Below are 23,141 nucleotides of genomic sequence, written 5' to 3'. Positions count from 1 at the left end.
TGGGTGCTGGATATTTTTGTATTCGTGTAAGTGTCCTTGAGCTTTGTTCTGGGATGTAGTTAAGTTACTGGTAAAGGCTGGGCATGGTGGTTCACACTTGTAATCCCAGCACTTCGAAAGGGCAAGGTGGGAGGATTGCTTGAGGTCAGGAGTTTGAGACCAGCCTGGGCAACCTGGCAAGACCCCATCTCTACAAAAGAGAAATTTTGAAAATTAGCCAGGTGTGATGGTGCAAACCTGTGGTCCCAGTTACTCATGAGGCTGAGGCAGGAGAATCACTTGAGCCCAGGAGATCGAGGCTGCAGTGTGCTGTGTTGGCACCAAAGCAGTCATCCGAAAGAGTTTGAGGAACTGGTGCCTGTTCCTAGCAAGACTGGAAAAACCTCAAAATTTGTGAAGTTACTTGTAAATAGTTTGATACCTTTGGGTTTTGCTCTTTTAATTTGTTAGGGAGTCTGAAGCACTGGTCATTCTTGGGTTAATTATTCTCCACTACTGAATCAGTATTTTTTGCTGAGTACTCTATCCAGTGCCCTTTAAATTTTGAGGGTTTTCAGTCTTGTTAGGAACAGGCATTGTGTTCCCTCAAACTCTTTTGGATGGTTGTTTCTCCGGCCTCAGGTAGTTTCTTCACACAGCTGTGCTGATCAGTATACTACTAAATACTCCAGGGAACCCTCTTTCGCGCTTCTGGGTTCTTTCTCCATGCAGTTCTTTTCCTCTTTGGTACTCTGTCCTGTGAACCTTAGCTGCCTTGGTCTTCTGAACTCTGTCTCAACTCATGAAGTCTACTGAGCTTCATGATGCCTTCTGCCTCAGTTTATTCTCTTGCTCCGTACTCTGGGAACTAACTACTGAGGCAGCCATAAAGATTACTGGCCTTCATTGCCTGATGTCCATTGTCTTAAAACCCATTGTTTATTACTTTGTCAGGGTATTTTGTTGGTTGCATCAGGTGGAAGGGTGAATTTGGTCCCTGTTACTCTATCTTTTTTTCTTTTTTTGTAGTTTTAAAATTGAAAAACAATTCATATAGTGTAAAATTCTATATTTTAAAGTATACAAGTGTTTTTTAGTATATTCACAGTGTTGTACAACCATTACCACTATTTTGTTTCAGAACATTTCTATCAGCCCCAAAAGAAACCTCTTACCCATTAATACGGGTTCATATATAAGATAGGGTTTATTTTCTGTTTCTTTTTGTATTCCCTGTTGAGTTCTTTCTTCCACATCCTGTTGATTTTAATTTTTATTTTTTGAGCATGTCAAACGTGGTTCCAAAATTTGGGACTTTACAAAGGGTATGCTTAGAAAAATTTCCCCTCCTCTCCTCTCCCATGTCTCTTCTCTCTCCTCCTCTCTGTCCCCTCCCCTCCCGTCGGTCTCACTCTGCTGCCCAGGCTAGAGTACAGTGGCAAGATTTCTACAGCCTCAACTTCCAGGCTCAAGCAATCCTCCCACATCAGCCTCCCAAATAGCTGGGACTACAGGCACGTGCCACCTATTTTTGTTTATTTTTTTGTGGAGACTAGACATCAGTGTGTTTCCCAGGCTTATCTTGAACTCCTAGGCTAAGCAGTCTTCCTTCCTCAGCTTCTGAAATTGCTGGGATTATGGTGTGAGCCATTGCATCCAGCCCCTATTCTTTCTTATTCTTAACTAATACATGAATAATTTTTGTGATGGCTTCTTGGGTACTTGGGAAGAAGGGGCCATTTGGGCATAAAGTCTGATATATAGGTGTAAGATCAACCTTATTAAGTTGCTTAGCTGTTCACTTGATTTGTTTTATGCTGATAGTGGTATATTAAAGTTTGCTGTTATTAGTGTGTTTTTAGCTATTGGTACTTGCATATCTGGTAGCTTTTGCTTCATAAAATGTTTGCTACTTTACCTGCTATAAAAATAATCATAAATGCTAAATCTCTGTTGTGAATTGTGATTTTTTTTTTTTTTTGGTAGCATTAAAAAGTCATCTTTTTGGCTGGGCATGATGGCTCATGCCTGTAATCCCAGCACTTTGGGAAGCCGAGGCAGGTGGATCACTTGAGATGAGGAGTTCGAGACTGGTGTGGCCAACATGGTGAAACCCTGTCTCTACTAAAAATATAAAAATTAGTCAGGCGTGGTGGTACGCACCTGTAATCCCAGCTGCTCAGGAGGCTGAGGCAGGAGAATTGCCTGAACCTGGGAGGTGGAGGTTTCAGTGAGCTGAGATTATGCCACTGCATTCCAGCCTGGGCAACAGAGCAAGACCCCGTACCATTCCCCCCCAAAAGTCATCTTTTCTATGGTCATATTTAATTTTGTTTAGCTTGAATTCTATTTGTCTTGTATTAGGATCTGCTTGTATTTCTTATTGTCTCCATTTACCTGGTAAACTTTGTCTATCCCTTTGTTTTTACCCTTTCTTAACCGTCTTTGAGTAAGCTCACAAAAATTCAGCTTATTCTATTTTTTCCTCTTCCTCCTCGCATTTTTAGTTGCATTATTTTCATTTTGAGGAAGATTTTTTTTAATGCAGTGTATAGTTGAGCCTTAGGTTACAAGCCAAATTGAAAACCTTTTTGTTTTAGTAGGTGAGTTAAATCCATTCACGTTTGTTGATGTGCCTGAATATGTATGGGATATTGGCTTACAGTTTTCTTAAAGTATCTTTGAGTTTGAGAAGGATTTGTGTCCATCCTTCTTGAAATGTTTGGTAAAATTCTCCAGTGAAGCCGTCTAGTCCTAGGCTTTTCTTTGTTGAGAGGTTTTTTGATTACTGACTCAGTCTTCTTAATTATAAGAAGTAGTTAAAAGTAAGTCTTATAATTGTTATATGCTACTGGTGAATTAACTCATTTGTCTTTATGTGTCTTTATGTCTTTTGATGGTTTTTGACTAAAGTCTTTTTTGTCTGATAGAAGTATGGACATCTCTGCTTTCTTTTGGTTACCATTTACGTGGAATATCTTTTTCCATCTTTTCACTATGTTTGTCCTTATGTCTAAAGTGAATCTCTTATAGATAGCATGTGCTCGGAGTCTTTTTGTTTTTCACTCCATTCATCTACTCTATGTCTCACATGCTGACTTTGTGCTTCATTGATTTTTTTTTTATAGTGACATATTTTTCTTTCTTAATTTTCTTGAAGGTAGTTGTGGTGTGATTATCATGGGTATTACATAAAACATCTTACAGTGGTAACAGTCTAAAAACTTAAAAGCAATTTATTTTTGTACACAAAAACTATGCCTTTTGCTCACCACCACTTAATATTATAGTGTCAAAATTACATTTTTTGTGTTTTGTATACATTAACATAGTTTTATTTTTTAATGCTTTTGTCTTTTAAGTTGTATACCAGAAATTAAAATAATTTGCATACCACCATTACAGTAGTATAGGTTCTCTATTTGCCTATATATTTACCTTTACCTAGGTTTTATATTTTTGCTTGGTTTCTTGTTGTCTAGCATCCTTTTGTTTCAACTTGAAGGACTCCCTTTAGCAATTTTTATAGGAAGGGTCAGTAGCAATGAACTCCCTCAGTTTTCACTTATCTGGGAGGTTTTTATTTGTCTTTCATTTTTGAAGGACATTTTGTCAGATATATCATTCTTTTCTGGCAGTTTTTTCTCTCAGCCCTTTGGATATATTATTCTGTTTCCTGAACTGTAGCGTTTCTGCTGAGAAATGCACAGATTAATCTATGAGCTCTCCCTTGTACATGACAAGTTGTTTTTCTCTTTCAAGATTCTCTGTCTTTGACTTTTGACAACTTGATTATAACTATTACAATGTATCTCAGTGTGTGTGTGTTGTTGGGCTGTTCTAGTTGGAGTCCTGTGGGCTTCTTGAATTTGGATGTCCATTTTCTTAATTGGATTTGGGAAATTTTTGGCCATTATTTCTGCAAACAAGCTCTCTGTCCATTCTCTCTCTAACCTCCTTCTTAAGCTCCTGTAATGTGTATATTGGTCCACTTGATTGTATCCCATAAGTCCCTTAGACTTTCTTCATGTTTCTTCATTCTTTATATTCCTCTGACTCAAAAATTTCAAAAGACTTGTGGTTGAATGCACTGACAATTTGCTCTGTTTGATCAAGCCTGCTGTTGAACCTCTCTAGTAATGTTTCCAATTAAGTTATATTCTTCAACTTTAGAAGTTCTGTTGGATCTTTTAAAAACTAATCTATGTTGCTCTCTTCGGTCCGTACGTCCAAGATGACAAAGAAAAGAAGGAACAACGGTCGTGCCAAAAAGGGCCGCGGCCATGTGCAGCCTATTTGCTGCACTAACTGTGCCCGATGCGTGCCCAAGGACAGGCCATTAAGAAATTCGTCATTCGAAACATAGTGGAGGCCGCAGCAGTCAGGGACATTTCTGAAGTGAGCGTCTTTGATGCCTATGTGCTTCCCAAGCTGTATGTGAAGCTACATTACTGTGTGAGTTGTGCAATTTACAGCAAAGTAGTCAGGAATCGATCTCGTGAAGCCAGCAAGGACCGAACACCCCCTCCCCAATTTAGACCTGCGGGTGCTGCCCCACGTCCCCCAGCAGAGCCCATGTAAGGAGCTGAATCCTTAAAGACTGAGACAGACTATTCTCTGGAGAAAAATGAAATGGAAATTGTACTAAAAAAAAAAAACAAAAAACTAATCTATGTCTTTGTTTATTCTCATTTTACATTAATCATTTTTCTGATTTATTTATTTATTGAGACGGAGTCTCACTCTGTTACCCAGGGTGGAGTGCAGTGGTGTGATCTCAGCTCACTGCAGCCTGTGCCTTTCGGGTTCAAGTGATTCTCATGCCTCAGCCTCCCAAATATCTGGGATGACAAGCGCGCATCACCACGCCCGTCTAATATTTTTGTATTTTCAGTAGAGATGGGGTTTTGCTGTGTTGGTCAGGCTGGTCTCGAACTCCTGACCTCAAGTGATCTGCTGGCCTCAGCCTCCCACACCCACAGGTGTGAGCCACCATGCCTGACTTTCTGATTTTATTTACTTGTCTATCATTGTTCTCTTGTAGTACATTGATCCTCTTTGAGACAGTTATTTTGAATTTTTTGTTAGATAATTCATAGATCTTCTTTTAGGTTGTTTTCTTGATTTAGTTTCTTGCTTTATTGGGCTGTTTGCTTGCTTCTTTGTGTGCCTTATTTTTTGCCATGATTTTGGAAAAAACAGGCATCTCTTCCAGTCTTTACAAACTGGTTTTGTCTAAGAGAAGACCTTTGCAAATCAGTCCAGCTAGAGATTCTGGAGATGCATCTTTGTTGTACTTGTACATGTAATTTCCCAATTAGAGAGGTTTGCTAGTTTCTTTTTCAGGTGTTTGTAATCTCTTGCTCCCTGTTGTCTGTGTGTGTGATACTGCAGATTCTCTGGTGCTTCAGCAAGCCACTGAGTTCCTTTGTTCTCTACAGTCTCCAGGTTTCCAAAGTATGTTGGTTAAGTCAGTGCTTCAAGTCAGGAAGACAGAATTAGTCCCTTCTACATTCCAAATCAGATGGTCGGAATATTGGATGCATTTTCCACTCTTCCATTTCCTTCCAGAGGGAAAAGCCATGAACTGGACACTTTCTCCTCATCATACCAAGTTGTGCTGTCTTCTACCTGCTGTGGTGCAGGTTGTCTGGTGCTGCACAATGTTGCTGAGCCCAATTCTGTTTGGACCCCAGGTATCCAAAGTATACCAGTCCATCAGGCAGACTCCTGAAAAGCCAGAATGTTGGACATAAGTTTCACTCATCTCTTTCTCTCCTGAGGAAGAAGCCATATGTTGTGCTTTTTCTCCCAATAGTGTTGATGTGTGCTGGCTTCGGGGAAGGGGTTATGGCCTTTTAAACCCATTTCAATGCACATGTTCTTGGCTTTGAGCTTGCCTGGGGTACTACCATTTCTGAACTGCTTTCTGGATTTCTCAAGGCTTTTTGGACTGTATATTGTGCAGTTGGTATGTTTGTGTGGGAATGAGGTATGGGGCTTACTCATCCTCCATCTTGCTCCCTTCATTGGTATGTAACTTCGTAGTCTTTTGTTCCTAGAAGGTTTTCTGGAATATAGTTTTAAATATTAGTTCTGTTGCATTGTTTTGTTCTTTAGGAACTCTAATTATATGACTGTCATTCCTTCTTTGCCTGTTGTATATTCTGCTTACCACCTTCTGTCTTACTCATTTCATTTCTCTTTATCTAATTTTCATTCAACTGGGTATTTGACCAGCTTTATATAGCACACTTAAAGGTTTTTTGGGATATAATTTTCATGGGGCTTCTAATAATTGTGGTCTTTATTTTTGAGTTTTTTCTTTTTCTTCCATTCATGAGTTTAATCAACTCTTCAAATTTCTTTCTAGGTCTTCCTACCCCTGCCTTTTATGTTCTTATTTTTGGAGATTTTCATATTTCAGGTGATTTTTTAATTTTCATATCCCTAAATGCTACTTTTGAGTATATTAGGTTTGGAGCGTTCTTCTTGAACATTTTTTTTTCTCCCCTCCCCAGAATAAGAGTTGTTCATCAGTAGAGGTATAGCTGAATCTTGTCTTCTCGTTTCAAGATAATTGAATAGATTTATTAAATTTTCTTCTGTTCATGTTTTTTTGGATTTGAGGTATTCACAACATTCTTAGTTCAGTGGCACCCTTTTCTATCTGTGTAGAATGATGGGCTTTCAACAAGTAGGCAAGGAAGTGCTTTTCTCATTCTAGCTCTTTCTAGCTGGTGTTCGTAAATCCCTGTCATCCCTGGTTTTCTGTGGGACAGATGGGCCCAGTATTATACAGCACACTTATAGGATTTTGGGGATATAATTTTCATTGGGCTTCTAATAATTGTAGTCTTTATTTCTGAGATTTTTTTTCTTTTTCTTCCATTTCTCCTGCTCTTTTCAATTTTAGTTTCCCAGAATTTTGCTGCACTCTTGTGCTGATGGCTTATCTCATTCTCTTTGTGATTGTGGCTTTATACGTTTTTTAGTCCATTACTAATTTTACATTATAAGGTGGTAGAGTATATAAGTATAGGCATTCAGTCAGCTATCTTTAGTTGGGAGTTTTAAAATAGCAATGAATAATCTTTGGCTCTGTATGTATCCTAATTCAGTGGATAAATCCTGAAAGCCAGTAAGTTGGGGCATGAACTTGGTAAGATGGAAAAGCGCCAGACAAGTAAGGATTCAAATTTCATTCTTGTTGGTTTCTACCAGTGTGGCCATAGAACCTTAGTTCATTCGTCCCCAAAAGAAAAACAACAACAACAGGAACAACGTACTTCTTCTCTGCATCCTGGTGCTCATTGTGTATGACTAAAAATCATGAATTACTTTTTTTTTTTTTTAAAGTCTGCTTTATTTACCATGTAACTTCATGTTTTCAGGGGAAAATAAAAAGTAGAAAGTGTATAATGTCTTTACAGAAACTCAGAAAAATGCTTAAGCATAATTATAGTAGGTTTCAAAAAGATTTTTCAGAATGTCAAAGTAGCTATAAGAAATGATTTTGTGTATCTTGGTGGAGAGATGTTTCAATTAAAATGCAATATTTTTACAACATAAAAAACAAAAGTAATATAGATTTACTATAGAAGATTTAGAAAATACAAAGGGCACACAGAAAAAAATAACAATCACTGATTAGTTAGCATTTTGTGGTATATTCTATTCACTAGGCTCCTTTCTCTGCATATATATTTATTTATATTTGCTCATGTTATTTTATAACCTGCTTGTTTACTTCATATCCTAGTTATTTTTTTAAGTAGAGATCTAAGTTATGTTGTTTTTTTCCTGCTGCCTAAGCAAGAGTTCAATCTTAAGTGCATAGTGTGATTTACATAAGTAATTCCCTGTTTATTGACATTTAGGTGCTCTCTGTCTCTGTCTTTTTGTCTTATAAACAGTGCCATGATGACCATTTTTATACAGCCATTATTACCCACTTTTTTGGGGGGGGTGAATTCCATAAATAGAGTTGGTGGGTCAAAGGGGTATCTTTTTAAAGGAAAGAAAATCAAGTAGTGCCTGTGCTTGAGTTTTAGTTATTTTTAAAAGCCTAGTAACCTACCAAAGTATAATGCAGCATGTAATGATGTAACAAGGAATTGATATTACCTCTGTCTACTCTTTCCCCAAAAAAGACAAACCAAAACTCTGGTATCTACTTCCAGGATTCTATGTGTTTACAACTAGTTATGTTTATTATACGAAGCACAGTCCTCTAGAAATGATATTACTGTATTTTCTTGTTGTTGTTTTTTGTTTTTTGTTTTTTTGTTTGAGAGACTGTCTCATAATCTGGTGAAAGAAATGAAGATGAGATTTATTTTTAGAGCTAAATTTGGTCTACAAGTTAAATTGAGGGAGTATGTCTTGATCTGGCTCCTTCATTTCTGACTTCAGCCCCGTCATCTGCCAACTCTGTTAACAAGAAGAGAGTCATCTGTGATCTGTTTAAAAATGTTCTCATTTATAAAATTAAAATAAAATAAGGCCATCATGCTGGCTCATGCTTGTAATCCCAACACTTTGGGAAGCTGAGGCAGGCTAATTGCTTAAGGCCAGGAGTTCAAGACCAACTTGGGCAATATAGTGAGACTCCATCTTTAAAAAATGTTTAAAATTATCTAGGTGTGGTGGTATGCACCTGGCTAAGGCGGGAAGACCACTCGAGCCTAGGAATTTGAGGTTACAATGCACTATGATCATGCCACTGCACCCCAGCCTGGGTGACAGCGTGAGACCCTGTCACTAAAACAAAATAATATTGAATCCTCATATATTAAATATATATTTTGATAATTGGATAGTATCTAAAAATGTTTTGTACTTTGGGGAAAGTGAAGTATGTATCCAAAGAATCTCTTTAAATAAATATGCTGCCATTTAGCTCAGTTTCTTCTTATTACCCATATCTGTAGATCATCAGCATTACCAGGACGGGTTTTTCATCTTTAACACTCTTCTCTAGTAAGGGTGGAGTAGTTAAAGAACCCTGGAATCAGAATCTTTAAATTTGATTCTCTTGTAAAATGATGCGATAACTAAGAGCAAATCACTTGTTTCTTGAGTCTCATTTATAAAACAATATAAATATCTACCAATACATCCCAAGATTGTGAGGACCTAATAAGCACACGATTGCAGAGGCTCTCTGAGAACGTAAAACATTACATAACTGCAAGGTGACATTGTATATTTCATCACTTTCTGTGACCAGCAAGGTGAGATGCGAGAAAAGTATAGGAAAACATGGGCTTAAATCGTTAGGAATTACTGATTCCAGGCTTGGCTTCCTAGTTCCTTGATGTCGTTTGTTGTTGTAGGTGTGTGAATCTCACCGTCTTGGTGCAAAAGTTTGTTTTTTGAGAGAGAAAGGGTCTTGCTGTATCTCCCAGGCTGGAGTACAGTGGTGCAATCACAGCTCACTGCAGCCTCCCGTTTCTGTGCTCAAATGATCCTCTTGTCTCAACCTCCCAAGTAACTAGGACCTTAGATGTGAGCCACCACATCCAGCTAATTTTTAATTTTTTTATGGAGCCGAGGTCTCACCATGTTGCCCAGGATGGTCTTGATCTCCTAAACTCAAGCGATCCTCCTGCCTTGCCTTCCAAAGTGTTGGTATTATAGACATAAGCCACTGCTCCTGGCAAACGTTTTTGCTACTAATAGATTCTAACTAAATTTGTAGTAATACTTGAATGGGAAAATGTTTTTGGTGCTCCAGCTTGGAATTCTGCCCTATTAAGAAAAACGTATTTCTGCCTGGCACTGGAAGCCCTTTTCTCAACTACTTGCCTTTTTATTTTTTATTTTTTACTATTTCTGGACCTTTGTTCATTTTGTACATAATGTTTTCTCTGCCTTGCGTATTTGTTTATTTCCTCTTTTGCCCTGCTAAATCCCTGTTGATTCTAAAAGTCACAGTTTAGATTTTACTTTCTTTGGGCATCTTTCCCTAACCTTCCAAGATGAGTGGTTTGACTAGTTGAGATTGGACATGCTTGTCAAGTTCAAACATGATTGCATACTTCAATCTCTCTCTCTGACTAGATAAGTTTCTTAATGGCAGAGACTGTTTCTCATTCAACGTTCTCAATAACAGGATAATATCCGGTGTTTAATAGGTGTTCCCAAGCATATAGAAATGATGCCTACTGATAAATAATTTTTAATTCATGCATTGTAGCATATTCAGCCATCTAGTTTCTTTTACTCTAGTGCACTTCTGTATCTTGAGGCTGGATATTCATTTCATTTGGGGGTTGAAAAATGTTCACTTTAGAAAGCCTCTGTGGTACTTAAGGACCCTGAAATATTTGTTGAGCCAACTTGGTCACTATAAACGTAGAATGAAATTGACAGAGAAATTGATGGCATTAAGGTAAGATGAGTCATATGAACCATGTATTCTAGACATGAGTGAAGAAGTGAGAGCTGTAAGGGAATCTGATGAGGAAAATGGAAAGGTCGAGAAGCTGGAGATTTTCATGAATTTGAAGACTAGGCATAGTGAGTGAGAAGATGTGTGTGAACTCAGGGAATAGGAAGTAGAAGTTGTATTCAGAGAGGACCAGTATATAAATAAACAAAAGCATAAAACAGTATGCTGTTACTGGGGAATAGCAAGAGGTTTGCTATAATTTTAGACAAGGATGTTTGGGAGGGATATGGTCCTGGAATAATAGGTTGCACTAGTTCAGATGAGACATGTTTGTCAAGCTCAAAAAATGAGACTTTATCCTATAGATGGTGGGCAACCTACCTTTTTCTTTAGTACGATGTAGAAGCTCCATGAGCTTAGGGTGTGCCAGGCATCGGGGACAAAGTGGTGTATGCAAAACAGACACACTGTCTTGCCCCACAATCCAGTGGAAGAAGAAGGCAGAAATCACATGGTTACAGAAACAGATATGAAGGTCCATGTCTTAGCCTACGCTGGAAAGGTGTTTGTTTCTGAGAACTGATAAAAGGAATTTTTTTTTTCCACTTAGAGGGTAGTCAGGTTTCACTGAAGAAGTGACATTTTAAATGTGGAACAGAAGGGTTTATTTAGGAGAAGTAGGGGATTGTTACTGAGGGAGGAGGCTGTGTGGAGAGTGGTAGGTAGGAGAAATAGTAATTCATGTTGCTGTTTCAGAGTTTACAAACCTCTCAGAGGCTACATTTGTTTAATTTTGTTACAGGCAATAAGACCTTATCAAAACACAAATGAGTAGTTTGACTATATTAGGATTTTCTTAAAAAAATTTGACTGTGATCGACAATAAAAAACATTTTACAAACATATATGACTGAAATAACTTTCTACATTCAGTACTCTGATTTTTTTTCTTTTCTTTAAAAAAAATTGCTGACTGACCTGTTAGTGGGTGCAGTTTGAAAAACATGGGGTAAAATGACGGGTTAGGTTTCTTTTCTTTTCTTTCTTTCTCTCTTTCTTTCTTTCATTATACTTTAAGTTCTAGGGTACATGTGCACAACATGCAGGTTTGTTACATAATGTATGCATGTGCCATGTTGGTGTGCTGCACCCATTAACTTGTCATTTACATTGGGTATTTCTCCTAATGCTGTCCCTCCCCCTACCCCACGACAGGCCCCAGGGTGTGATGTTTCCTGTCTTGTGTCCAAGTGTTCTCATTATTCAGTTCCCACCTATGAGTGAGAACATGCGGTGTTTGGTTTTTTGTCCTTGTGAGTTTGCTCAGAATGATGGTTTCCAGCTTCATCCATGTCCCTGCAAAGGACATGAACTCATCCTTTTTTATGGCTGCATAGTATTCTATGGTGTATATGTGCCACATTTTCTTAATCCAGTCTATCACTGATGGACATTTGGGTTGGTTCCAGGTCTTTGCTACTGTGAATAGTGCCGCAATAAACATACATGTGCATGTGTCTTTATAGTAGCATGATTTATAATCCTTTGGGTATATACACAGTAATGGGATGGCAAGGTCAAATGGTATTTCTAGTTCTAGATCCTTGAGGAATCACCACACTGTCTTCCACAATGGTTGAACTAGTTTACAGTCCCACCAACAGTGTAAAAATGTTCCTATTTCTCCACATCCTCTCTGTCTTGTCATTTTATGTTTATAAAATTATTACCAGTATTCATAAGCCTTTATCTCTGCTAATTAATGAGTTGTGTTTTTGATCTGTGGTTACTGGGGTGTGTTGAGTGCACACCGAAACCCTTGTTCAGTTTTAAAACAATATGTTTTGAAAACTCTCTAATACATAATCTTATTATTGTATAAAGTTGTTTTTTTTTTGGGGGGGGGAAGAAAGTTGCAGAGAGTCAAGTTATTCATATACCTCAGTTTTATGGTAGATTGTTACCATTGGTTTCTAAAAGAGCCTTCTGTTTTCCTCTCCTCCCCTTCTCTCACTCTATTTTCATTTTTATTATGAAATTATTAAACATACACAAAAGTAGAGAAAATAGTATAATGAATCTCTGTGTGTTCGTCTTCTGCAGTTAATCACATATGGCCAATCTTGTTTTGTCTCTGACACTGCATTCCAATACGGCCTGAATTTGAAAGGGTATTGCAAGACCCCTCTCTGGTTTCATTTATTTATTCTGTTCTCTCTCTCTTTGCTACTCCCATTCTCCTCTCTACCCTTTCAGGCAACCAACTAATATGTTTAATGTGTCTCTTCTGGCAAAATCTGTACTGTTTTATGTACATTTCCTTTTAATTTATAGAAATCACATGTTATATCTGATTCTGTTTCTTACGAGTTTTCTGAATTAACACTGCTTTTTTTTCCTTATTCACAAAATATATCACAAGGATCTTAAAAAAAATTTTTTTTTATTTCAATAGCTTTGGGGAAACAGGTGGTGTTTGGTTGCTTGGAAAAGTTCTTTAGTGGTGATTTCTGAGATTTTGGTACACCCATCACCTGAGCAATGTACATTGTACCCAGTGTCTAGTCTTTTATCCCCCAATCACCTCTCATCCTTCCTGCTGAGTCTCCAAAGTCCATTATATCATTTTTTTTTTTTTTTTCCCAAGCTGGAGTGCAGTGGCGTGATCTCAGCTCACTGCAGCCTCTGCCTCCCGGGTTCAAGCGATTCTCCTGCCTCAGCCTCCCAAGTAGCTGGGACTACAGGCATGCACCAACACTGCCAGCTAATTTTTGTAATTTTAGTAGAGATGGGGTTTCACCATGTTAGCCAGGTTTGTCTCGATCTCCTGATCTGGTGATCCGCCTGCCTCAGCCTCCCAAAGTGCTGGGATTACAGCTGTGAGCCACCACACCTGGCCCATTATATCATTCTTACGCCTTTGTGTCCTCATAGCTTAGCTCCCACTTATAAGTAATAACATGTGATGTTTGGTTTTCCATTCCTGAGTTACTTCATTTAGAATAATGGTCTTCAGCTCCATCCAGTTTGCTGCGAATGTGATTATTTCATTCCTTTTTATGCCTGAGTAGTATTCCATGGTATATATACACCACATTCACTCCTTAGTTGTTGAGCATTTAGGCTGGTTTCATATTTTTGCAATTGAGAATTGTACTGCTATAAACATGTGTGCAAGTTTCATATAATGACTTCTTTTCCTTTGGGTAGATACCTAGTAGTGGGATTACTGGATCAAATCTAATTTTAGTTCTTTAACCAATCTCCATACTGTTTTTCCATAGAGGTTGTACTAGTTTACATTCCCACCAGCAGTGTAAAAGTGTTCGTTTTTACCACACCTACACCAACATCATTACTTTTTAATTTTTAAATTAACGGCCATTCTTGCAGAGTAAGGTGGTATCTCATTGCACTTTTGATTTGCGTTTCCCTGACAATTAGTGATGTTGAGCATTTTTTCATTGTTTGTTGGCCATTTGTATATCTTCTTTTGACAATTGTCCATTCATGTCCTTTGCCCACTTTTTGATGGGATTATTTGTTTTTTTTCTTGCTGACTTGTTTGAGTTCCTTGTAGATTCTGAATATTAGTTCTTTGTTGAATGCACAGTTTGCAAATATTTTCTCCCACTCTGGGGGTTGTCTGTACCCCGCTGATTATTTCTTTTGCTGTGCAGAATCTTCTTAGTTTAATTAGGTCCTATCGATTTATCTTTGTTGCATTTGCGTTTGGGTTCTTGGTCATGAACTCTTTGCCTAAGCCAATGTCTAGAAGAGTTTTTCCGATGTTACGTTCTAGAATTTTTATGGTTTCAGGTCAGTTGGTTTTTGTATAAGGTGAAAGCTGAGGATCCAGCTTCATTCTTCTACATGTAACAGTGCTTCTAAGCTGCATCACATTGTATATGCATCTGGTCTGTTGATACCAACTGTTTTGTAATATTCATGGTGAGCATCTACCACATTTTACTTCCCTACTCTCCCACTCATAGATACCCACATTGCCCCAGATTTTCCTCCACAGCAGGTATCATTTCAGTGAATATACCTACTTACATACCTGTGTGAGGTTTTCTTGGGGTTATATATTTCAAGACAGGAGTTGCTAGTTCATAGATTATGCAGATTCAGTTTTAATTAATCACGTTGCTCTCTGGAGTGGTAGAAAGTCTGTCCTTCCATAGTCATGCATGCAGGAATTTGTATCCTCATATCCTTGCCAACACTTGGCATTATTTTAGTTTTTTATTTTTGCCAGCTTAATCAGTATAAATGATCTCATAAAATTTTTTAAACTTGTGTTTTTCTGATTATTAATGAATTTGCACATCTCTTCACATACTTGTTAGCCTTTTGGGTTTTCTCTTCTGTAAATTGTCTATTTGTATCTTTTACCCATTCTGTTAGGGTTACTTTTCCTGTTAATTTGCAGGAGTTTCTTGTATGTTCTAGATAGTAATCATTTATAGGTTTCAGACATTTAAAATAACATACCCTTTTGTCATAAATTTATTAACTTTGTCCATGGTGTCCTTTATTGAACAAAAATTTTTAATTTTAATGTAATAGATTTCATTGAGTTTTTTTTTTTTTTTTTGCTTTATTGTTCGTACTTCTGAAGAAGTTCTCTGCTCTTATAGCAGAAAGATATTTCCCTTTGTTTTCTTCTGTCTATGGTTTTACTTAACATGTTTAGATATATACAGATATTGTAGGTTTGGTTCCAGGCCACCACAATAAAGCAAGTATCACAACAAAGCAAGTTACATGAATATTTTGGTTTCACAGTTCATATAAAAGTTATGCTTATACTATACTGTGGTCTATTACGTATGCACTAGCACTGTCTAAAATATATACATTCCTTAATTTTAAAATGCCCCATTGCTAAAAAATGCTTGCTAACAGTCATCTGAGCTTTCAGTTATTCACAATCTTTTTACTGTTGGAGGCTCTTGCCTTGATGTTAATGGCTAGACTGATCAGGGTAATGTTTGCTAAAGGTTAGGTGGCTGTGGAAGTTTCTTATAGTAAGACAATAGTGAAGTTTGCTGCATCAGTTGACTCTTTCATGAAGGAATTTATTGTAGCACGTGATGCTGTTTGATAACATTTTACCCACAGTGGAACTTTTTTCAAAATTGCACTCTCAAACCCTGCTGCTGCTTATCAACTTTGCATAATGTTCGAATCCTTTGTTGTCAGTTCAGCAATGTTCACAGCATCTTCACCTGCAGTAAATTCCATCTCAAGAAACCACTTATTTGCTCATCAATAAGAAACAACTCCTCATCTGTTCAAGTTTTATGAATTTGCTACAATTCAGTCACATATTCTGAACAGGCTCCACTTCTAATTCTAGTTTTCTTGCCATTACCACTACATCTTCAGTTACTTCCTTTACTGAAGTCTTGAACTCAAAGTCATCCATGAGGATTAGAATTCCCTCCTTTCAAACTCCTATTAATGTGGGTATTTTGACCTCTTTCTATTAATCATGAATGTTCTTAATGACATCTAGAATAGTGAATCCTTTTCAGAAGGTTTTCAGTTTACTTTGCTCAGATCCATCAGAGGAATCACTATCTATGGCAGCTATTGCCTTACAAAATGTATTTCTTAAATACAAACTTGGAAGTCAAAATTACTTTTTATCCATGGACTGCAGAATGAATGTTGTCTTAGCAGGCATGAAAATAGCATTAATCTCCTTGTTCATCGCCATCAGACTTCTTGGGTGACCGTATACATTGTTGAGTAGTTGTATTTTTAAAAATATATGTATTTTTTTCCCCCGAGCTACTGCTATGGAAGCTACTGCTCGGGGGAAAAAATAACTTAAATATTCGAAGTTAGCTTAGAATATTTAGTAATTAAGTAATAAAATAACTTAAATAATCTAAGTTAGCTTAGAATATTTAGTAAACCTGTAGAGCACAGGCAGAGTAGATTTACCATATTCGTGAGGGCCTTAGGATTTTTGGAGTGGTAAATGAGCATTGGTTGCAATTAACATCACCAGCTGATTAGCCCCTAACAAGAGAGAGAGTCTGTTCTTTGAAGCTTTGAAACCAGGCATTGACTTTTCCTCTCTAGCTATAAAAGTCCTGCATGGCAGCTTCTTCCAGTAGAAAGCTGTTTCACCTACATTGAAAATCTGTTGTTCAGTGTAGCCACCTTCATCACTGATCTTAACTAGATCTTCTGGATCACTTGCTGATGCTTCTCCATCAGCACTTGCTGTCTCACCTTGCGCTTTTATGTTATGGAGATGGATTTTTGCCTTCAATCTCATGAGCCAGTCTCTGCCATCTTCTAACTTTTTTCCTGTAGCTTTTTCACCTCTCTTAGCCTTCATAGAATTGAAGAGAGTTAGTGCCTTGCCCTGGATTAGGCTTTGGCTTACGGGAATGTTGTGGCTGGTTTGATTTTCTCTCCAGACCACTGAAACTTTCTCTGCCTCAGCAATAAGGCTGTTTCGCTTCATTATTATTTGTATGTTCACTAGAGTGGCACTTAGTGAGCTTAAAAAGGAGTGGAAAATGTGGCTTTATAGTATTTTGTGATTTCTAGTAGGCAGGTCTCCGTTCTCATGCTACATTTTCTGCTTCTTTTTAAGTTTACTTAGTTATTCCTAGACTTCTGTTCCTTAGCTAAACTTCATGACATTTTTCTTAAATATGCGTATGCTTTCTTGATTTAACTTAGTCTGACAAAATGCCAAAGAGATACTGACTGTGATGTAGTATAAATGATTATTTGGGGAAAAGCAGGTATGACTTGATTGTATCTGACAAAACTTGATGCTTCTTGTAGGAGTCCCAGTAGCTGCCCTGGCTTATTGTTCACTTGTCTGTGGCATAGAAACTTGTTGGCCCACTTCCTCATATTGTATTTCTTTTCTTTCCCATTTGTTTTTATATCTCTGTCTCTCTGCTTTCTTTAATAGTAATTACTGGCAGAAGATCATGAAATTAATGTAATTCTTTTCTCATTATTTGATATCTATCCCCGTCTATCATCTTACCTTCCTTTTAAAGTACTGGTTATAATCAAACTAATCTGTGTATTTTGCATAGAATGGACCTTCAGTTTAATTTTATTTATGTCTTGCTGAATGAAACTTTTCTTTTTGGATCACTTCACTAATTCCTTTTGTATAATAACATTTCACATACCCTAAAGGCTTGAATGAAATTAAGAACTTCTAATTTCTTGGACTTTATAGAACTTCCAAAAAAATGGTGTAATATCTTAGGATTAAGAATTTGGCTTTGCATATATATGTATATCCTGGATTGTATTTCTATTTTGTTACTTAGAGCTGTTTGACCTTCAACAACCTGTGAAATATCCTTATGCCTCAGTTTCTTTATGTGTATTTTGCATAGCCTGACATGTAGTAGGAATCCAGTAAAGATTTCATTTATTCATTCAGTTAATGTATATTAAGCAGCTTCTATATTTTGGCCATTGTACTAGGCATTAGGGATAAGAAATTAACAAAACAAGCAAAAATCATTGCCTTCTTGGAACTTACTTTATGCTAGAGGGAGATGAGCAGTAAACAAATGAGATCTTTACTCTGTTAGATGTTGCATAGAGGTATGGAGGAAAGTAAAACAGGAAAGGTGTGGAGGAAAGTAAAACAGGATAGGTGTGAAGGAAAGTAAAACAGGGAAGGAGTGCTAGAGGAGGAGTACTCTTTTAGATTAAAAAAAAAAGTCACGGAAGGCCTCTCTGCTGAGATAAGACTGGAAACAATTTTGAAAGCAGATCATTTGGATATATAGAAACAGCAACATCAGTGTGGCCAGAATTAAAGATTGTAGAGGAGAGAGGTTGGAAATGAGATAAGAGAGATGCAGACTCTCGTAGGTCATTGAGTGAATTTTTTTTTTTTTTGAGACGGAGTCTCGCTCAGTTACCCATACTGGAGTCCAGTGGCGCGATCTCGGCTCTCTGCAAGTTCCGCCTTCTGGATTCACGGCGTTCTCCTGCCTCAGCCTCCCGAGTAGCTGGGACTACAGGCGCCCGCCACTACACCCGGCTAATTTTTTTGTATTTTTACTAGAGACAGGGTTTCACTGTGTTAGCCACGATGGTCTCGATCTCCTGACCTCGTGATCCACCCATCTTGGCCTCCCAAAGTGCTGGGATTACAGGTGTGAGCCACTGCGCCCAGCCATTGAGTGATTTTTTAACCTTTACTCTGAATAGGATGGAGATCAGTAATCCTTTATGGGGTGGGTGACATGACACGATTTACCTTCCAAAAGGTAAAACTGCTTTATTGGGAGTGGGCCACTGTGGGGCAAGGGAGGAAGGAGGGAAAATTTGATTTAGGAGGCTATTTCAGTAAGTTGCGGAAGTAATGAAGTGATTAGAAACTAGACATATGTTATAGGAACTGTTCATTTAACTTTTATTTAAAAATATTTTCTGCCCTGGTAGTAATAAAATTTGTTGAACGTAATTTTATCTTTCTTTGAATTATTCAGAATTTTGTACTGTTAAAGTTTGAAGTACATAAATGCAGAAGATACTTAAAATCTGTGATACGAATTTATTTCTTGTAACTTGGAATTTTTCTTTCATCTGGTAGTGGTGACAAACACCTCAATTAATTTAGCAAACATTAATTTTTTTGTAATTGAAATTTTATATTCTAGTTTCTGAATATATATTTAATTTTTTTAAAAGAAATTCTACTTATGAAAATTGTAATAATCTGAGGTGTTACCAGTATGAGCCACAAGTATTAAGAGAGAATTATGGCAATGTATGTATTGGTCTTTGGCAAAGGAACTATTTATAATTCATTCTTAAAGCACTTTGTGATTACTAAACAAAGTAACTTTTATATAAAATTATGCATTGATTAGTATTACCTACCAAAACAACTTATGTTGCCTACTTTACATTTTCCAGGAACATCATTTACAGCGAGCGATTTCAGCACAGCAAGTGTTTAGAGAAAAAAAAGAGAGCATGGTCATTCCTGTTCCTGAGGCAGAGAGCAACGTCAACTATTACAATCGCTTGTACAAAGGAGAGTTTAAACAGCCAAAACAGTTCATTCATATTCAGCGTAAGTTTGTTAATTCATTGTTTTCTGTTTGTACTTTAAATTTATCAACCAGTGGAAATCTTTTCTTTTGCCTAAAAAAATTCTAATTTTTAAATTCATACACACTGATTAATAGAAGTGTTAAACATTAAAGAATAAAATCCCTCTGTGCTTACATCTGAATTTGGAAATCATTTTGAGTTTTAAGTAACATTTGGAGCATTTGATATTTATGTAGTATAGGGTTTTGTATAGCACTTACACTTTATTACACAACTAAAAGGTGGTGGATTACTATACCCAGATGAGATTTCCCTTTTTTTTTTCTTTTTTGAGACAGAGTCTCTCTGTCACCCAGGCTGGAGTGCAGTGGCGTGATCTTGGCTCACTGCAGTATCTGCCTTCCGGGTTTAAGCAATTCTCCTGCTTCAGCATTCTGAGTAGTTGGGATTACAGGCGCGTGCCACCACACCCAGCTAATTTGTATTTTTAGTAGAGATGGGGTTTTGCCATGTTGGCCAGGCTGGTCTCAAACTCCTGACCTCAGTTGATCCACCTACCTCGGCCTCCCAGAGTGCTGGAATTACAGGTGTGAGCCACTGCGCCCACCCGAGATTTACTTTTAAAGGCCCAGTGGCTCTAATGCCCAGGAGTAGGGTTAGTCTTCTGGAATTTTTCAGAATTAGATTTAATGCCTTTACTTTCATATAGTTTTTATTAAAGAATTCTGTGTAGTTTTGCCTCCTTAATACTCTTACTTTTCTCCCACTGTTAGTATTTAAATGATCACCACTTCTAGCGTGAAGACTTTTAACAGTCTCCTGTTACATTTACTGTCCTGTATCTCCTGTCCCTGTGCTCTTCTAATCTAGCTTCTCTCCACAAAGAACTTCTAGAGTAGGGTTTTTCAGCTGATTCCGCAGTTGCTAGTGTCTTGTTATCTTGTCAGGTGTGTAAAAAAAAAATGTTGGATACCTTATTAAAATAGAGATTCCAAGGCTCAACATCCCGCCTACCTGAAGTACCCACCTGTCTGACAACCTACCTGTATGAGAATCTCTGGGTGTGAAGTCTGGTGATTTGTATTTTTAAAGAGTTCCCCATGTAATTCTGAAACATGACCAGCTTTAAGACTGACTATAAGATAGAGTGTTTTTCATTGATTCTAAGATGCACTGTTTTCATCTTTGCAGTGAAATTGCATCTTAAATTGCTATTGTTCAGGATTGAAGTCTTGTTCTTCTAAAGAGAATTTTCATTTGTTTCTGCCAGGCATTTGGGGATACTACCAACCGGAGACCACATTAAAGTTTTTGCTCGTTTGTTTTGTTTGTTTGTTTTTGAACCACAGTGTTAGCTTTAATTTAGGCCGCAGATCTGCTCAAGGTTCAGTTCTCAGGGAAGAATTTTTTGCTTCACCTTTCTACCTAAGGGCAAGTTGAGAAATACAAAATTCCTTGCTTTCCCTTTCTGCATGGCTAATATATTTCTTTAATCTTACACTGAGGGCATAGCCCTTTGGTAATGTAGCTTTATTCTGTAGTACTCTATTTTAATATTAAGACTCAAACATAAAGCTTTTTTGTTTCTTATGGTGCATATAGTAATAATGTTGTGTCTTGGCAGTTTAGATTTGATAGAATTCAATAATAGTCATATTCTCTAGTATGAATATTAGGTCCCTTGTAATTTGTTCCCTGCTTTCTCCTTTAATCTCATTTATTTTTGCTTTTCCCTTCACTCTGCGTACCATAGGGACTACGAAAATTATCCACATTCACCTTCTTTCATATTTAACATTTCCTTGCATATGCTATTGAAGTCTTCTTTCCCTTCTTAAAGGTCATTAAAGACTTAACTCCCTTATGAAAGCCACCTTGACTTTTCTCACTCTACATGTCTTCTTTGCTTATCATAGTATCTTTTACATCTGGTAGAGGACTCACCATACTTTATTGCAATTAGTTGTAACCATTCTTTCTCTCCCTTTAGACTGTGAGCTCCTTGAGGGCAGGAACTACATATTTTATTTTCTGTTGTGTCTTCAGAGTAAAGTGCTTGGCTTATAGATGCTCAATAAATGATGTGTTTGTTGACTGAATTGTTTTAAAATGGCTTTAAAAAGTCTTTTGGTGGTACAGCCGTTTTCCACAGATTTCTTTTCTCTGAAATAGTCTAGAGAAACACACATGCAAAAATTATTTATTTTTTTTCTCCTGTGTTCTTTGACTTTGAGTCCTGTTAGCTTTTTGAATTTGCCTTTACCTCTATCAGTCAGGAAGGAGATAACTATTCATAGTAGGAATTTTAAGTATCTCTCTTAAGCCAAAGTATTAATTATTTTGTATTTTGATAATATTGGAGTTAGATAGGAAGACCGTTTGTAAAAACCATTCTAGGAAACCAAGAACTAAAAATCGAGTGTAATTCATGTGGGTCAGGCCCACTGACTACAATAAATCTTGTGTTGGTTTTTTTCATTTCATTTTATTCTATTATTGTAAAAAACAGAATAAAAATAATAGAAAATTACCTTTCATTTTTTCTTTTAGCTTGTCAGTATATACTGCATACTATACAGTATCTTACTGCACACACAATATTCTGCGTTTCTAGTCATATTTTAAGTTTCTCAGATTTTTATATATGGTATCTCATTAAAAATGCATGTACAATTTTCCATCAATTTGATATTTCACAATTTGCTTATTGGACTTAAGATTATCTGTACTAAATTTTAAACTCATGGTGTTACTGAGTTTTTTCAAGGAAAGTTAAAAATTTTTTTTTTTTTTTTGGGTGGGGTTTTCGTTCTGTCGCCCAGGCTGGAGTGCAGTGGCGCGATCTCGGCTCACTGCAAGCTCCACCTCCCGGGTTCAGGCCATTCTCCTGCCTCAGCCTCCCGAGTAGCTGGGACTACAGGCGCCCGCCACCATGCCCGGCTAATTTTTCGTATTTTTAGTAGAGATGGGGTTTCACTGTGGTCTCGATCTCCTGACCTTGTGATCCACCCGCCTCGGCCTCCCAAAGTGCTGGGATTACAGGCGTGAGCCACCACGCCCCGCCAAAAAAATTTTTTTAATGTAACTTTTTGCTATGCCTTTAAGGAGTTTCAGAAAATTTCACTCTGAATTTTTCCTTTTCTTCTTTTAATGATAGATTAGAGAGAATTCCCATTCACTTGGCTAGAAAAAAACATTGTAAAATTGCCACAGTAGGGTAGCCTTGTTCAGGTTCATCACATACTTGCCTGGGCTTTGGCAGAAGCCTCCTTATTGCCCTAGTCTTTATACCTTCCAAACCATCATCCACTGCCACTATTGTAATTACTATCCATTTCAAAATTTTCAGTGACTGTTGACGGTAGGATAAAATTTAACTTCTTTGTGTGATGTGTAAGGCACTCCTTTGTGCCTGTCCAGCCATGTTTCCCTATATGTTCTTCCACTGTGACACCAGCCTTATTGAAATGAACTGTTTGAGGGTCTTTTTCCTCCTCCACACTGTAAGCTCCTCGGGAGCAGGGGCTCCATCTCATGGTACTTTAGTATTTTTATTAGCTAGTACAGTCCCAGAGTGTAGTCTCAATACACTTTTCCTTCCTAATTTCTTTAACCCATCATGCTTTAAGCTACATTAGTAATGAGGTGTTTGTAGTTCTTTGAGTTATGCCTTATTTTGTTATGTCCTCAC

The 23,141-nt window shown here is 37.3% G+C and overlaps 1 protein-coding gene and 1 pseudogene across 2 annotated transcripts in view; both read left to right on the top strand.

Annotated features, from left to right (window-relative positions):
* Window positions 1-23,141, top strand: part of EPC2 (enhancer of polycomb homolog 2 (Drosophila)) — a 150,349-nt gene that overhangs the window by 24,000 nt on the left and 103,208 nt on the right. The window contains exon 2 of the mRNA XM_011943070.1: window positions 19,310-19,469. Coding sequence (XP_011798460.1) covers window positions 19,310-19,469 — 160 coding nt within the window. The remainder of the gene's footprint in view (window positions 1-19,309; window positions 19,470-23,141) is intronic.
* On the top strand, window positions 4,197-4,600 carry LOC105512590 (annotated as a pseudogene). Its single transcript, XR_001001878.1, has one exon. The product of XR_001001878.1 is annotated as a 40S ribosomal protein S26-like (transcript).

This window comes from Colobus angolensis, unplaced genomic scaffold (genome assembly GCF_000951035.1).
Source record: "Colobus angolensis palliatus isolate OR3802 unplaced genomic scaffold, Cang.pa_1.0 Scaffold215, whole genome shotgun sequence".
In the NCBI taxonomy this organism is placed as follows: Eukaryota; Metazoa; Chordata; class Mammalia; order Primates; family Cercopithecidae; genus Colobus; species Colobus angolensis.
This window is presented reverse-complemented; position numbering and strand designations above follow the sequence as displayed.